The 18,303-nt window shown below is 41.5% G+C and overlaps 1 protein-coding gene across 4 annotated transcripts in view; it reads right to left on the bottom strand.

The window, feature by feature from the left end:
* Positions 1–18,303, bottom strand: part of cntn4 (contactin 4) — a 170,357-nt gene that overhangs the window by 43,978 nt on the left and 108,076 nt on the right. For all 4 annotated transcript variants that reach the window (XM_014166358.2, XM_014166356.2, XM_014166357.2 and 1 more), the window contains 2 exons: positions 14,278–14,407; positions 12,851–13,001 (listed from right to left, as the gene is read on the bottom strand). In XM_014166358.2, coding sequence (XP_014021833.1) covers positions 12,851–13,001; positions 14,278–14,407 — 281 coding nt within the window. The remainder of the gene's footprint in view (positions 1–12,850; positions 13,002–14,277; positions 14,408–18,303) is intronic.

Consider the following 18,303-nt stretch of genomic DNA (forward strand, 5'->3'; position numbering starts at 1 on the left):
ACCCTCTTCACATGCTCACACGCCACGCCTCTTATTTCTCACGCATGGAAAAAAGTGCTGGTTTTATTTCCTGATTAATACAGCGCTTGAACTTTTCAACTGTGCCTCCAAATCATTTTCAAATTGGAGCATATACGCCTGCAATTCTACATCACGAACATTGTAACTGCGGCAGCTTCACCCGGGAGATCCATCATTTTCCTACCACGGCACTGTGAACCACGGCAGATTGAAGCTTGTGATTGGGTTAGTACCAAGGCGATTGGATGTGTGTTTGTAAAGAAATGGCCCTCACGATTAGAGTGGAGCAGCCACGGCAGACTGGACAGGCAGGTTTGTTCTCATCTGATCAAAGTTTATGAGCTACATTGTCAAAAGAGCAGCAGTGCAACTTGTCAACAGAATGCTTCTTTTTGACAGCATGTGATAATATAACCTAGCCAGTAACTTGATAATCCACCTCTTGGAATAGCCCAGATCCATAGCCTACATTATTCCCCTTGTTTGGTCATTGGCAATTAAGCACTACGTTAATTAGGCTGTAACAACAAGAAGGCAACATTCAGAGGGAATTTAGCCTGAATTTCTAGCTGTATTATTAACATTATTTTGCCCAAACAAATTGTGAACCCAACGTAACTGATTCTAGTGGGGGGGACAACAATACATTGAAAGATCATTTGGGTTGGGTGTAGGGGCAGATTTAGGCTATAATTTATTTGGTCTTTCACAAGACATTAGAAAAATTCCCATCCCCTACAAAGGGCTAAAATATATACTAATTAGTGTGCTTATCTCAGAAAAAAACACTACTGTTATTCCACATACTTTTATTATTTAACTTCTTACCAATTTCTCTGGAGTAATTAGGCTATTTGAAATCTGATACGCCAACTTGTCATTATTCATTCGATTTTTCTTGATTGTAAGGTGATGTGTAGAAATCAAATGTCACATGACCATATTCAAACCCCCAGTATTAGGGAAACGTAGATCAGGGGTGGCCAACCCCCTTTGGAGAGCTACCTCTAAGCAAGATTTTCTACGGTCCTATTTTAAACGGAAAGTTCACCCAAATGAATGACATATTAACATGCTTGTTTGTTGTGGACAAGGAGAGACTGCAATCCATCCTATGGTTGGCTACTGCCACCCACCATTAATATTAGCACTTTTGAACCAAACATCAATGTTTCCCCAGCTAGCATACTCTAAATTCCATCTCCAAATAATCTCAAATGAACTTCAAACCAAATTGTTGAGTTTTCAGTGTTTATTCAACTTTAAAATGATCCTGAAAACACCTGACATATGGTTTTTATTTCACCCTGGTCATGGGACTAAGCCATGTGAAAACATGTATAATAGCAGGAAATTTGCTTTAAAACAGCTATTTGGGGAGGGGATCCCCATACCCCTCCAGCTAGGGCTGGAGCCGATAGGAGATCATTCACGATAGGAGATCTCACACCAAGCTATCTTCAAAAGTTGGAAGCCCTGATGACTAAATGTACTTAATAACACAAAGCTTACACATTGCTTAAATAGCAGAAAGTTGGAACTGTAGACCACTGAATGCACTAATTATCAACAACAATGATGTGATGAACAGAACAGGTCATCATGGAGAGTAATGCTGAGAATAACAGCAATGAACACAACACAATGCTTGGAAGTTCCTCAAGCTACTGTTAGAAGGCCTACCCTATAGAGATCATTTGCACAAGTCAATCAAAGCACAACAGGAGCATGAGGAGTGCATCTGGAGCCAGTGTTGCACAGAGCTCTAGTTGAGTGTACATGTCTGACAGAAAGAAGAACAATGACTGACAGTAAGAAAGGACTCATTCCCCTTGTCACAGTACATATGATTTACCCTGCTCTACCCTGCAACTAGCAGAATGCACTGAGTGGGTTCTTTTTCTTTTTTCAGTTACATTAAGATGGAGGAAGAAAAAAAGACTGAATTGCAGGCTATACGTGAAATGACATTTCCTTTCAGTTCTCTCTCGGTTGACCGTTGTCTCCGGGGCACTCTGTAGCATTAATATGGTTTCCATGGCAATATGCAGCTTAATCAAAACACAGCCAGGGGACAGGGGTGTTAGCCTGCAAAGGAAGTATTCATCTCTACTTTGTGAAACAAATACACCGATGTGCCAAACACTCCCTCTTACACCACCTTCACATAAAGAGAGAAATGACGAGTGATTCCCCATGGATCTAACAGACACATTTTTCATGGCTAATGCAACAAATGCCGGGCTACAATAACATTCCTTAATACATAAGCTTTGTAATTGAATATGCTTTTATACACTGAGCGTACAAAACATGCTCTTTCCATGGCATCCAGGTGAAAGCTAGGATCCCTTATTGATGTCAGTTGTTAAATCCACTTCAATCAGTGTAGATCAGGGATGGGCAACTTTGATGTAGGTGGAGGCCCCAAAAAAACGGAACTCATCACGAAGGGCCGCAGTGTGCGTACCCATATCCACACCCTTGTAAGCAAAACATTTTAACGGCCCCCCGTGACAGTAAAGAACCACATTTTTTGTTTTAAAGTTAATTTCCTGCAATTTTTCACATTTTGCCATGGGGCGGGGCGGAGAGGAGATTTAGCAATAATATAACTAATTTCACTCAGTTCTACAATTCTATAGTAATTCGATCATGCTTAATACAAGTTTAGGTAGCTGGTCGCTAGACTAATTTACCAATCTAAAAAAATTGAGCTGACACGGACTAATTGAGTGGCTGCTGATGCACAACTAAATTTATAAATTGCACCTTGTGTATTCTATTATTATAAATCTCAACAGTAACTTGTGACCCTGACTGACTTCCCCCACAAAACACACAGACAACAATGAAAAAAAAGTAAAAAATATATTTAAAAAATTGGACCGCGGGCCTACAAAAATGGGCCGCCAGTTGCCATCCCTGGTGTAGATTAAGGGGAGGAGACGGGTTAAAGAATGATTTTTATGCCTTGAGACAATTGAGACATGGATTGTGCATGTGTGCCGTTCAGAGCGTGAATGGACAAGACAAAATATTTAAGTGCCTTTGAATGGGGTATGGTAGTAGGCGCCTGGTGCACCGGTTTGGGTGTGTCAAGAACTGCAATGCTGCAGGGTTTTTCACAATCAAAAGTTTCCTGTATGTATCTTTCCTGTATGCATCCAGCCAACTTGACACAACCGTGGGAAGAGTTGAGGTCAACATCTCTGTGGAATGCTTTTGACACCTTGTAGAGTGCATTCCTTGATGAATTGAGGCTGTTCTGAGGGCAAAAGGGGGTGCAACTCAATATTAGGAAGGTGTTCCTAATGATTTGTACACTCAGTGTATGTGTATGAATTAAACGCTGTGCAGAGCTACTACTTATTACAGGTAGCTGTCTTAATCAAAGCTCCTGATTTACATTGTCTTCATTTCCGACTGTGAAACAGGAGAACAGGATGGGATTGTGTTGGTAATTGCATTGGAAGGAGTGGAGTGTTTATCTGCCTGGTCCACAGAGGGCTGTGTGGATGTACTGCTACAGGATCCTTCCTCTAATCACAAATTGCTCTCAAAATATATTCCCTTCCACTGATATTAATCTCCTCCTCATGCGCTGGCTGAGGTATCCTTCAGGAATAAGGAGCAACACACACACACACACACACACACACACACACACACACACACACACACACACACACACACACACACACACACACACACACACGCGCGCACACACACACACACACACACACACACACCGGTTCCAAAGAAATTGTCGGGAACCAAGATGGATTACTTGTGCTGTGCTGGCACATTCTCTCTTTGAAAAACGATATCAGCAGCAGTCTCTCCCAGATAAAAAATAATCCCATAGAGAAGAACATGGCACGTGGACAGGTAAAGATGGTTCTGACCTAATCTCAGCAAAGAGTTCTGACCTAATCTCAGCAAAAATCTCCAGGTTTAGATTTATTTGGGTTGTCGATCAACTTAACTTCCTTGAGCTTGATTTACAACCCTTACAAGAAAGGGAACAAGGGTTCAGCTAACTTGATACGATCAGAAATAGCTTGATCATTAAGGGGCATGTTTTTGCATTAATCGGTTCCATCTATCTCAAACTATCTGTTGATAAGCAACTGCTTAGGTTTAGAATAAGGGTTAGGGTAAGGGTTAAGTTTAGGGTTACGATAAGTGTTAGTGCTAGGGTTAGTCGATATTTAGTTGAAATGTTACTGATAGTCTGTAGAGCCTCTACAGATGGACCATCCACATAAAGTGTTACCGATAAATCTACCACTGGTATCAATACATGATTTACCTGAATAAAAATACTTTATAAAATGTCTGTAAAAATATAAAACATATACTGTATAAAATATAACATCAACAGTTTTGTCCTATAGTTTTCTTTTTAATCCTAGGCCCCGTCCCCGCAGGAGACCTTTTGCCTTTTGGTAGGCCGTCATTGTAAATAAGAATTTGTTCTTAACCGACTTGCCTAGTAAAATAAAGGTTTAAAAAAAATATGTGATGTGTTCCTCATTAATTAACTTTTTTTTTTGGAAAGGGAAATCATCAATAAACATGAATCCTCTATGCACTAGCACTGCACATCTCGATAGATCAAGTTAAGGTCAGCTGTTAAAACTATTTAAGTGTTAAAAGACACAAAATACTTTAGGTGAAATCAAGACTGCACGGAGGAGTGTGTGTGTGTGTGTGTGTGTGTGTGTGTGTGTGTGTGTGTGTGTCTGTCTGTCTGTCTGTGCTGGGATGTGCTCCAGTCAGTGCATCCATTCGCATTTGTGTGTGCCTTTGAACATGTGTGTTTGTGTGTGTGCGTGTGTGTGTATGTACTGTACACATATGTGTGTGAGTGTGTGCGGCTGTCAGGGTACCCTAGCAGAGCTCCAGCCTGCTCTCGTCCTCAGGTGGGAGGGCCATTCCCCTTCATGTGACATTCGCGGCCCAGCCAACACCAGACTCTGAAGACAGAGTCTGTTGCTAAATGACCATGAGCACCATAAGCTGCCCAAACAACTTGTCAAGTGGTGTGCCACCCTTCAAGGTGAGGAAATGAGATACGTTTATTAGGCTGCAGAACCTCTCAATATTCCACTCGGAACGCGACGTGTCACAGGCACCGCCGCCGAGATCCAGATCTCCACTTTTCCAAGCAGATGTTCAATTAGAATCAAATGAGGAAATTAGAGACGTGATGAGAAAAAATGCGAAGTGACATTCAAACATGATAACCAATGTTTTTTAATAAGCACAACAGCATGGCACCTCTGAAATGAATGAAAACTAAAACAGTGCTCTGGGCTAATCCCTCTCTTTAATAACAACGCATCTGTTTCATGTTAAGATTTCATAATGTAACTTTGAGCAACGTTTGATGAAAATCGCATTATTACATTTTAAAAAGTGCAAGTGTGACACTTAATCATGTCTGAGTAATGACTGAGTGCAAAATCGTTTATACTAAGTCAATGTAAGTAAATGCATCACAAGCTTCCTCTGTGGACACTTATAAAAATGTGCTGATACTCATTCCACATTTGGTTTCCTTCCTGACATTGATTCATTCTGGAGTGTGTCTGGCATAGCAGATGGGGTCTGTAAATGGAGTTCACTCTGGCAGACATCACTTCATTTATGTGAGAGCCATCTCTTTTCCTCTTGCTTTGCAGGAAGGGATAGAGATGGGCCAAAAGCATGGCTAGATCTGGAGCAATCTCACTCCCGTCCCTGTCACCCTCAATATGGTGGAGCAGTCAACAGTCAATACCCTGACGCAGAAACCCATGCTATGCCTTATTTCCACCACTCAATCCATTATCCACTCTACAGGGATGTAGGGAGAATATTCTACAAGCATTGTATGTTAAACACCCACGGCCAGGCATCAAGGCCTGACAAGCCACCAATTATGAGTTCAAGAGAGAGTGGTAGAAACAGCTGAAAAGTCAAAACACAGTGCACTTCTTTAAAGTGCACAAAGCAATCAAGGTGACTTATTCTATACAGTAAGAAGGTAGAATAATTCCATCTGGCCATATATAATAAAGGTGAAAGTTACAAGAATAGATATAAAGTGAGGTTAATGTTTAAAAGAAGATGTTCTCTGCATGACATCTTCTGGAAGTTAACTTAATCTACTGTATCGCTCATGATACAGCCATTTTTGCAGAAGCCTACGCATTACAATAAAATACAATCACTACTGACTGGGACTTCTTGTAGTATATAATACTTCATTTGTACAACTTCAGTAAAAATTATACACAGCAATTAGGTAAATGTTAGCGCTACATTACGTTTAGTCTTAATGAGAACATACCATGGCTTTGACTGAATAAACTTGCCATATATTATTCTTAACTGACACTAACCAATCTACTTTTCTTTCCTCCTTCAATATACAACAGCAAAACTAATATAGAGCCACTAAACAGATCTCACCAAGGCAATAAAACCCCTGTGCTTCACAGACAATGGGTTACAGCATCACAGCATCACAGCACACCAAAACACACTGCAGTTTATCTGTACCACTTACACATCAGTTTAAGGCTTCCATCTGAAGCCAAGCAACTATATCAAAGGACCAAAAAATATTTTGAAATATTTGTAGGTCAGGATGAGGTAAATTGTGCCAAAGGGTTAGCTGAGCTACCCCATTGTTTCTAAGAAACCATACCCACATTGAATTATGTGACCAAATATTTAGGAAGAGGTCATTATTTCATGGAGTCTGTGAAGGAAGAAACCACATGGGAAAAGTGATAAGCAAGTTAGGTAAAAAAAAAAAAGAAGAATTTTACAAAGTAAAATGTATTTATTGTGTTATAGATTTCATGATGCTTGTATCTACACCAAAATAGACTGTTTAAAGACTGTTTTATACATACTTTGGGGTCTCTATAAGCTACAATATGAGGTCCTAAACCTAGCATGAAAGTGCATCCTTGTAGCTAATATAGTCAAAATGGTTGCTTTGGGGTAAATTGTGCCACTTAGCAAGGGCCAAGTTGAGTCAATAGATAATCAATATACCCCATGCAAATAATGATTACATTTGTCCATTTTATGCATAATATGCATAGTATTTTGAAGACACCTGGCATTTGTGTGATTTAAATGATGAAAAATGCATTCCTCAGTGGGGTTCGCTCCCCCTCTAGGCCACAGTTGAAGTGTTTTCTTCCCAGGCATTATCGCTGTGATATGAGGTTACACCAGGGCTTAAGCCTATGTTAAATGTTTTCAAAACTGTTATGTTTACATACTTCAGGTTATTTCCAGGGATATACAACGTTTCAAAATATATGTAGATATCTTTGATAGAAAGATATCTATATTTCCCTTAACGTATCTATATTTCCCTTGACATAGTTACGCTGAATGAAAAAATGACTCTCCCCTACGAGTGCTGCTGTGGTGTAAAATAACTCCAAACAGCCCTTTGAAAGACTGCCTTTAATTTGGGGAGAAGAGATGAGGGGAAAACAGAATGTCGGCACGTCCGGCGGGCGGGCGGTGGCCACTCATACAGAGACAGTTGAGTGTGTGGGTCTGGTGTGTGGGGCCAACACAGTTTTTTTTTCTCTCTCTTCCAATTCAGTGGTGACATATTGAAATGGCATGTTTTTAGGCAACGGTCCATTGCCTGACACGGCCCACTTATACACTCATCAGCAAGACCCTGCTCTGCTTTCTCAGCTGCTTTGTTCCAGCTGATGTCATCTAAACCGGGTCCCTGCAGGGTTGTCTGGGAGAGATAAGACAACCCCACCCCACCCACTTCCCCCCCTCTGCTGGTCTCTTGCAGAAAAAAAAGAGCTGCTGCTATGAAGATGGATTACCCAGCTGGTGACACTGGCTCCCCTCCTTCTAAAGCCACAGTGGAGCGGTAACGCAATTAGGCCAATTAATCTTGAACAAAAGGGGTTCACAACACACACCCCCCTCCCGCCTTTGATTATGCACGCTCCTGAGCAGGTGTATCGCCACATCCTGCTCACACCTTATTTTCAAAACAATAAATGTGATTGTCGATTACTCTCAAGTGCAGTAATTGTGTTACTGTTATAATCGATCTGGGATGGACAAAGCCAAGCAGTGGTGGTCCTCTCATTTGCATGGTGGTCCTCTCATTTGCATGGTGAACTAGTTTCACTTTACATGATGTTAAGATTTTTTTAACTACCGCTAAATCACAATGGTTATCAAAGCATTCATCCTCCAGTAACACAGTCCTTTCGAAGTGAGACAATATGTTAAATTACTGTTATGACGACAAGAACAGGTGATGATTACTTTCATAGCATGAGATGTATGCGGTCCAGAAAGGGCAGGACAACTTGGGCGCAAAGTAGGTTTGTATGTCTGAGCAATGTGTGTTCGTGTGTGTGTGTGTGTGTGTGTGTGTGTGTGTGTGAGAGAGAGTGAGACTGGGATGAGAGAGGAAGAGATAGCGAGAGAGAGAGAAACTGATAGAGAGAGAGAGATAGAGAGAAATAGAGCGAGGGAGAAAGAAAGAAAGAAAGCAAGAAAGAGTAGAGACAACACATTCAATGCCTCACACATTTTTTCAGTTCTGCAAAAAAGTAATTTGGCAGGGTTCCACCTATTGACAATGCAATCCAGCATCCTGACAAGATTTCATCCAGCACAATACAACCTTGGACAGATGCGAGCAAACGTGTTATCTGCACATTTTTCTTTTTAATTACCTCTGTGTCAAAGAGGTGGTCTGCGCTGAATAGCATTTACAAAGTAAAAGCATGACAATTTACTTTTCAAGTTCAATTCAGGACTCCACAAGAACACAGACCTAGAGATATTGTAATATAATTCCCTTTGTGAATAGCATATTATTATGATAGATTGTGTTTATGGGGCACTGGTCTAGATTTAATAATCCACTTTTGCCTTTGTTTCCAACAAGTCCCGATCAGAACATTAAAATACCATACAGTACATGAGTTCTGGTAGGCCTCTCCGCTACAGCAAACATATACAGTATATCTCAACTATCTATCTACTTCTAACAAGCTCATAGCGAAACAACAAGGACCCACAAAACAGCACGGAAGAACAGGGTTACAAGGAAACATCCATCCATTCAACCGTAATATAGCCACTGCTATTGAATTAATCATCCCATTGGAACATATAACAGTGTCACAGCAGTGCAAAACACCAAATCAATCAACAAAACTCTCCATTCCAAACATATCCAAAGGCTACAAGCAGGATGTTAAATCAAAATGATCAGTTACTGTAGCTCAGTGGATATCTGTGTTGGAAACCATGGAAAGGGAAAAGCATACACACTAAAAACAAATGATTCTATTGGCTTGTAACCATAGCGGAACCCTTTTTGGTGCTATATGGAACCTTTTTTTTTGAAGGTTCTATAGAGAACCATGTTCATAAGGTTCTAAATGGAGCATCTACAGTGCTATAAAGAACCATTTACATAGCACCAAAAAGGATTCCTCTATGGTTACAATGCTTTTTGGGGCTATATAGAACCCCTTTTTATGGTTCTTTATAGAACCTTTATGGAGAACCTTTCTCAATCTCAACGTTTCTGTGTAGAACAACACAAAGTTTTTTATTCTCTCTTGATAGTGTATTGTTAAAATGCCACATTGTAGGATGAATCAGGAGTGCTAGCTCTGGAACAGCTGGGAGAGTATTGAGAACTACTGACTTACTCAACCATTCTCAATTGACACAAGGCCATAGGTAAGTCTTTCACAAGACACCTTCACTGGCATTGTCATATATGACATGTAATGGCATAACACAACAGATTAGATGTTGGAATGACACTCTCACTCACGGTTGCACGAAAAGAGCTGTGAGCAAATCAACGCCTCAAAAATAGTCTAATAAACCGCCACCCCCAAATTTTAACTATCACTAAAAGAGGAAAGAACCCTTTCTTGAACTGCAAAGAGACATTGAATGGCTCAAATGGTTCTTTGGGTCAGTTCTTTTTAATCAGTAGAACCATCACTCTTCCCAAAGAAACTTTGAGGAACCCTCGTTTTTTTTTGTGTGTAATCCATTGCTACCTCACAGTTCAACCAAGATTCAAGCTGTCAGTTCAAGAGGGAGAAAGAGAAAAATACATATTTTATTAATAAAAACTGATGTGCTTCAGAATTCCAGCCTTGATCAGTCTGCTAGGGAGACAGCATCATATACATAGGTATACAGGGCAACTGAAGGGCACCAGCAGCGTAACCACTATGCAAATGCAGGGCCACTTTGCTTAGCGACAACACTTCTTTGTGTATATGTAAACTATGACAAGACGTACCAGACACTGTGCACACAGTCCTGCTGTCAGAGTTGTGCCACAAAAAGCGGTGCAGCTGCTGTCTGGATCAGGACAGTCTGACTGACCAGACCCCTGATGACACACACACACACACACACACACACACACACACACACACACACACACACACACACACACACACACACACACACACACACACACACACACCCTACTCTCCTGTCACTGTTAGCAGTTAACACTTTAGCCCAGAGAAGCGCGTCATGTCAGCAAACAGTGACTGGTATAGTCACCCACACACCCCCACAGAGGGCGAGAAGTGCTTGATTAGCACCCGGACTCTGCACAGCGAGGGGCATATCGGGACACCCATAAGCACCGGCCAAACCAATTATACCTTCAGTACTGACACTGGTTTGTTTGTAGTGTATATCTACACTGTGAATTACACCAGGCATTATATACTGAGTGTACAAAACATTAGGAACACCTACTCTTTCCATGATATAGACTGACCAGGTGAATCCAGGTAAAAGATATGATCCCTTATTGATGTTAGGAAACATATACACTATCTCAACAGGGTTACAAGGAAACATCCATCCATTCAACCGTAATATAGCCGCTGCTATTGAATTAATCATCCCATTGGAACATATCACAGCGGTGCAAAACCCCAAATCAATCAACAATCCAAACATATCCATTATTGATGTCACTTGTTGAATTCACTTCAATCAGTGTAGATGAAGGGGAGAAGACAGGTTATAGAAGGATTTTTAAGCCTTGAGACAACTGAGACATGGTTTGTGTATGTGTGCCATTCAGAGGGTGAATGGGCAAAACAAAATATTTAAGTGCTTTTGAACGGGATATGGTAGTGGGTGCCAGACCCACCGGTTTGTGTCAAGAACTACGACGCTGCTGAGTTTTTAACGCTTAACAATTTCCTGTATGTTTCAAGAATGGTCCACCCCTCAAAAGACATTCAGCCAACTTGACACAACTGTGGGAAGCATTGGAGTAAACATGGGCCAGCATCCCTATTGAAAGTTTTCGACACCGTGTAGTCCATGCACTGACGAATTGAGGCTGTTCTGAGGACAAAAGGGGGTGCAATTAGGAAGGTGTTCCTAATGTTTTGTACACTCAGTGACTTGAAAACCATACTGAATTTAGGCCTACGGCAGTGTTGAATTGTGTCAGATATTTTAGATTTCATTTTAGTAATTTCAGCCTTCATAGTTTTAGTTATTATCAGTCAACTAAAACTCTGGACAATTTTAGTCTTGTTTTAGTCACTGTTATGTTAGTCACATTTTCCACTGTGCATTTATTTTACCTCCAACTTCTATGTGCATATTAAGATAGCCTTGTCCAACTAGGCCTTCTATCCAGGGGTGGCAGGTAGCCTAGTGGTTAGAGCATTGGGTCAGTAACTGAAAGGTTGCTGTATCAAATCCCTGAGCTGACAAGATAAAAATCTGTTGTTCTTCCCCTGAGCAAGGCAGTTAACCCACTGGTCCCCAGGAGCCATGGATGTTGATTAAGGCAGCCCCCTGCACCTCACTGATTCAGAGCGGTTGGTTTAAACACGGAAGACACATTTCAGTTGTACAACTGACTAGGTATTCCCCTTTCCCTCGTATTGCTGGCAACATTGCTATTGGCTACAGGTTAAACCATTTATTCCTATGGTTTTTCTCCACCTTGTGATGGGGAAAATGACAGTGATTCCCTTAAAAGGGGAGAATCTGAGCATTTCCAACAATGCCGGAATTATTACTGTACTCCTAATATTCAGCAAACAGCTTTAGTATTTCCAAACGGGGAAAAGCTAATTGGGGAAAAAGCTAAAACAGCCAATATGAAAGTAAGAGACAGTAAACATTATTGTTACAATTGAAATGTCTGTAGATACTGCATATCAGCTCAATCAGCCCGTTCAACTCAAAGACCAATGATAGGTTTGCATTATATTCTGCAAAGGCTATGCTTGCTTATGATTGGACAAAACAGATGAAATTAAAAGTCACTTAGAATAGTTGTCTTTTTTCCCATTGCATCTCGTCTCGTTATCGTCATCAGTTTTCGTCAGGAAAAATAGGTCGTTGATATTTTTCGTCTTAGTTATTGTTGACAAAATTAACACTGGCCTTACGGGAGTCTACATCTGAAGCAGGTAGGTATACAGACAGAGACGCTACTTCAAATATTTCTTTTAACTCACAGCTGGATATAAAATGTTAACAGTCAAGGAGGGACTCTGTAACATTGAGAAATAGAATCACTAATATGACCAGATATATAACATCAAGCTACAGAGCCGGGCCAGGTAAACATACAGTAATCATAGCCAGGGGTGTCTGGCATTTGCTCTTTATCAATACTACAAGAACATTGCCCCCAGGGTACCATACCTGAACAAATCCTACAGTAACCCCAGTGTTTAGGAAATCAACCCCATTATGAGAGAGGGATTACCTAATAAAGAGAGAGAGATTGTTAGCTCACCTGTTGCTCTCTTGTAGAGTCTCACTGCCCTTCTTCCAGGAGATCCCACCCCAGGGGGACATTTTGGGCCTGCACTCCATCAGCACATCTCCTCCCTCCTTCACCATCGTGTGGCTCCTCAGCTGGTTCTGGGAGAAATCTGGGGCAACAGCTAAGACAACACATGCATGTTAAAAACCCAACACTTCCCTTCCCCTTTACTTTTTAAGTCTAACTTTCAACATGTATGACATGAGTTTATCCTGAACACATGACCTGAACTAGGAGAACCTCAGGGCCTTAGTATACTGGGTCCAGAGTCTTTCCTGGTGATGTCACAGGAAATAACAACATATACATCAAGGGAATAGTCATTGTCATTGGCCAGACCTAGAGATAGTCATTGTCATTGTCATTGGCCAGACCAAGATATAGTCATTGTCATTGGCCAGACCTAGAGATAGTCATTGTCATTGGCCAGACCTAGAGATAGTCATTGTCATTGGCCAAACCTAGAGATAGTCATTGTCATTGGCCAGACCTAGATATAGTCATTGTCATTGGCCAGAGCTAGAGCAGGTCTTAGCCAGTGTAAACAAGGCTCAAGGAGATTACTAAACTCCACAGTCCAGCTTGTATGGACTAGACAGAGAGTGAGTCAAAGGCAGACATGTTGAAAAAAGCACAACACAAAAAAATTATTATGCAATGGTACGTTATCTGTATCACCCTTAAAGTTTTTAATACACCCTTGCATGGCTGCTGTCTACTTCAAAGTGAGGCGTGTAATGTGTTGAGTAGAAATGGCAGGGAAGGATGGAGAGTGCAACACACTGCACTCCTTAAAAAACACGGAATCCTTTTCTTGGCTAAGAAAAACAAAGGGAAAATGTCATGTCTGTTTTGCAGCTCAAATTAGTTCTATGATGATCATCTCCTTTTCTCTCCAGGATCCTCCCTCTCTTCGCTTTTATAAAGCACTTCAATTAGTTCCAGGGCCTGTCAATGACGTTTTTACCTCCGCCACGTTTAATTCAACCTGGGAACTTTGGCTGTGTTGGATCTAATTCCAACCAATGGCAAAACAATGATGAAGAGTGGTGGGAGATGGGTTACGAGAGGGAGAGCTGGAGGCCAGCCCTGTGCCAGGGAACAGGGTCCTGAGTAACAGGACTGACAGGGCAGATGGGTGGGACTGGGGAGCACAGTGGCATGGCCATACATCAGCAGCACCCCAGTGCATTCATCTTTTAACGAATGCCTTTTAATTAGGAGGCAATCACAGAGAAGCTAGAGGTCACACTGCGATGGTAGAGAGTGGAAAAACAAACTAGCTATGACACTAAAACATGCACACAACAAACGTGCATACTGTACAACATGCAATACATGCACCGGTATGTAGGCTGTCAGGCACGTACACCCACACACCTTGTATATTGCCTTACCTATGACTTTGAGCTCTGCATTGGAGTAGACCTCCCCATGCTTGTTTCCAGCCACACATTGATACATTCCAATATCAGACAGCGTCAGTCGGCTGATTGACAACAGCCCATTGGCAACCTGTATGCGCTCCTATGAACAGAGAGACAGAGACATGCTTTTTTGATATGCCTTATTGCGATTGCTCATTTACATAAAAGCATGCAGCCAATGTGCCAGTGAATTATAGTGTGGCAGTGACGGACGTGGCAATAAATCTAGGTTTTCATCACTAATGGAGGGAGGGGGTTGGGTGGAGGGAGGCAGGCTAGCAGAAAATGACCCTAATCAATCTGCATGTTTATGAGAGTGGAATAAAACCATGCCCTATTTATATCTCTGGCTGCACCAATGGACCTGTTTCCCCTTCAGCATGAGGACTGGATGTGAGGATTAGGAATATCTTATCAGAGCTATGCTGCATGTGAAAATTGGTTTCCTGATAGGTACAGTATGCCCTATACATACTAAGTACTGTATGTATGCTGTTATGTACACCGCAGATCCCAAACTGCACTGAGCCACTGTGAATAGCAGATTCCTGCCATCTTAGTGAAGGAGATACAGCTCTTGTGACTGACCCTTCAAAATAAACAGGTGTATTAGCCTAGGTGGGTTCAATGCACTAAAACCCAGACACTTAGCATCTTTGTCTTCAAGGTATGTTTACATATTTGAACTTCAGCCACACCGTATATAAAATCGACCACACACCCATGCAATCTCCATAAACAAACATTGGCAATAGAATGGCCTCACTGAAGAGCTCAGTGACTCTCAACATGGCACCATCATATGATGCCACCTTTCCAACAAGTCAGTTGGTCAAAGGTCTGCCCTGCTAGAGCTGCCCTGGTCAACTGTAAGTGCTGTTATTGTGAAGTGGAAATGTCTAGGAGCAACAACGGCTCAGCCGCGAAGTGGTAGGCCACACAAGCTCATAGAACGGGACTGCCGAGTGCGTAGTGCGTAAAAATCATTTGTCCTCGGTTGCAACACTCACTACCGAGTTCCAAGCTGCCTCTGGAAGCAATGTCAGCACAATAACTGTTTGTCAGGAGCTTCATGAAATGAGTTTCCATGACTGACAAGCCTAAGATCAAAATGGAATGGTGTAAAGCTCGCCATCATTGGAATCTGGAGCAGTGGAAACGCGTTCTTTGAAGTGATTAATCACGCTTCACAATCTGGCAGTCCGACGACCGAATCTGGGTTTGGCGGATGCCAGGAGAACACTACCTGACTCAACTGTAAAGTTTGGTGTAGGAGCAATAATGGTCTGTGGCTGTTTTTCATGGTTCGGGCTAGGCCCCTTAGTTCCAGTGAAGGGAAATCTTAATGCTACAGCATACAATAACATTCTAGACAATTCTCTGCTTCCAACTTTGTGGCAACAGTTTGGGAAGACCCTTTCCTGTTTTAGCATGACAATACCTTCGTGCACAAAGCGAAGTCCATACAGAAATGGTTTGGCGAGATCGGTGTGGAAGAACTTGACTGGCCTGCACAGAGCCCTGACCTCAACCCCATTGAACACCTTTGGGATGAATTGGAACGCCGACTGCGAGCCAATCCTAATTGCCTAACATCAGTGCCCAACCTCACTAATGCTCTTGTGGCTGAATGGAAGCAAATTCCCGCATCAATGTTTCAACATCTAGTGGAAAGCCTTCCCAGAAGAGTGTAGGCTGTTATAGCAGCAAAGGAGGGGACCAACTCCATGTTAATGCCCATGATTTTGGTATGAGATGTTCGACAAGCAGTTGTCCACATACTTTTGATCACGGAGTGTCTATCCCCAGAACGGTATTAAAACCAACACCAGTTTTTAAGGGTAGGGCTTTTTGTCAGTGCACTTTGTGCTGCATGCTCCCTGCTGCCCTTCATCTCCTCTGTTTTCAAAAGGCTTAACATTAATGTCATTAAAGCACATTTCCATAGGGGTGTCAGCTTGGTGTGGCTCCAGTCTGACGGGATTAAGGTACTGTCACATGAAAAGAGGAGCTGTCCTCATTGAAACATCAGTAGCTAAGCCCGTGTTTGAGCAGGTTGCGTTGTGAATTTCGATGATGCTCAGTGACTTGCCGCTAGCTGGATGCACAGGGGCGAATGTGCCTGCTGGCAGGAGCGGCAGAATGGTGGTGGCTTATATCGGTCTTTGTGTGGAAAGCACTCCATTTACGGGCTGCTATTAATTAAGCATGACATTCCTCTTAAATCAGCAGTTTTTCATGCGGGGACCTGGGGGGACCATCTGCACAACTTCTGCTGAATGGAAATGATTGGCAATGTCATTGCCAACACTACCGGGTCACTTTATTTGATATAGGAGAATATAAACAACAAGCCATATGACTCGATTGATGTCACAAACAAACGTTTGTCATGGCGGTTTTTGAGATGCATTGTATTTGGGGTTTGATTATCGTCCATTTCGGCAGGTATGAGAAATGCATTTGCATTGTTGACAGTATCAGAACTATTCATACCCTACTGTGTACCCATGCACTTTAACTACTGACCAAACTTGGGAAGTTAGGTTACACTTTATTTGGATGATCTACAGATGGTCATACTATCAGCAAATGATCTGTTGATAAGCAACTGCTTGCTAAGGTAACAGTTAAGGTTAGGTTTCGGTTTCGAATAAGGGTTAGGGTAAGGGTTAAGGTTAGTAGATACTGTAGTTAGTTGGAATGTTGTTGAAAGTTATTGAACATCTACTGGACATCTACAAGCCATCCACTTGGGATTAGCCAAATAAAGTGTCACCGGAAGTTATTCGAAAACTGAAGGTAATACCATTGCAGTCAGCTCAAATGTCCAAATGAGCAGGAGAAGCAGAAAAGGTCCCCATTGATTTACTATAATGAATCACTGCGCATGGTATATCTTCACAGTTCCTGCTCTCCCTCCATTAGTTATTAGATTGATGAGGCTGCACCATTTGATGACAAAATTCCAAACAATGGACCAACTCTGCTTGATTCATCTATTAATTGTAGTGCATTACTAATCCTCCCATTTATTATTTCCATATTAAGGAAATCCTACTCCAAAATGAACACTGTCAGTGTCTAACCTCTTATCACAGATACTGTAGGGCTGTGGCAGACATGACATTTTGTCAACTGGTTATTGTCATGCAAAAGGCTGCCGGTCTCACGGTAATTGACAATTAATTAACATAAACACATTTAGCATCTCCAGGCCTCCATGCATGCAATCCGCATACAGGTCTCTGATGCACGCCTTTGGAACATCTACATTTAAAAAAGTAAAATAAATCAATGTATTATACACCATCAAAATAATGGCATTATTTATTGTAGGCAGGACTAAAGAAATGTGATACTGTATGAAGAAAATGTAATTCAAAAGAACAAAATATGAGTTGGCCTACTGTATGTTATCTGGCTATGTGCCATAGGCTGTATGCTTGTTCATTTAGCAGACAAGATATGCTTATAAGTCCCGCGCCATTTTCTTTGTATTGTATGATTTTATAGTAAGAAGAATATACCGTGCCTACAGAATGTATTCATACCGCTTGACTTTTTCCTCATTCTGTTGTGTAATGGATTAACGTGAGATTTTTGTTGTTACTGGCCTACACACAATACTCCATAATGTCTGAGTGGAATTACGTTTTTCGAAATGTTTTCAAATGTCTTGAGTCAAAAATGTCTTGACTCAATATGTATTCAACCCCTTTGTTATGGCAAGCCTAAATAAGTTCAGGAGTCATTTTTTGGGGAAGGGGATATTCTGTGGAACCCTCAGCACCCTTACAGTGTCTTGCAAAAGTATTCATCCCTCTTGGCAATTTTCCTATTTTTTTATTTGGATTTCATGAAATGGACATACACAAAATAGTCAAAATTGGTGAAGTGAAATTAAAATAACTTGTTTCAAAAATTCTAAAACATAAAAAACACAAAAGTGGTGCGTGCATATGTATTCACCCTCTTTGCTATGAAGCCCCTAAA

Source organism: Salmo salar, chromosome ssa22 (assembly GCF_905237065.1).
Source record: "Salmo salar chromosome ssa22, Ssal_v3.1, whole genome shotgun sequence".
Lineage (NCBI taxonomy): Eukaryota > Metazoa > Chordata > Actinopteri > Salmoniformes > Salmonidae > Salmo > Salmo salar.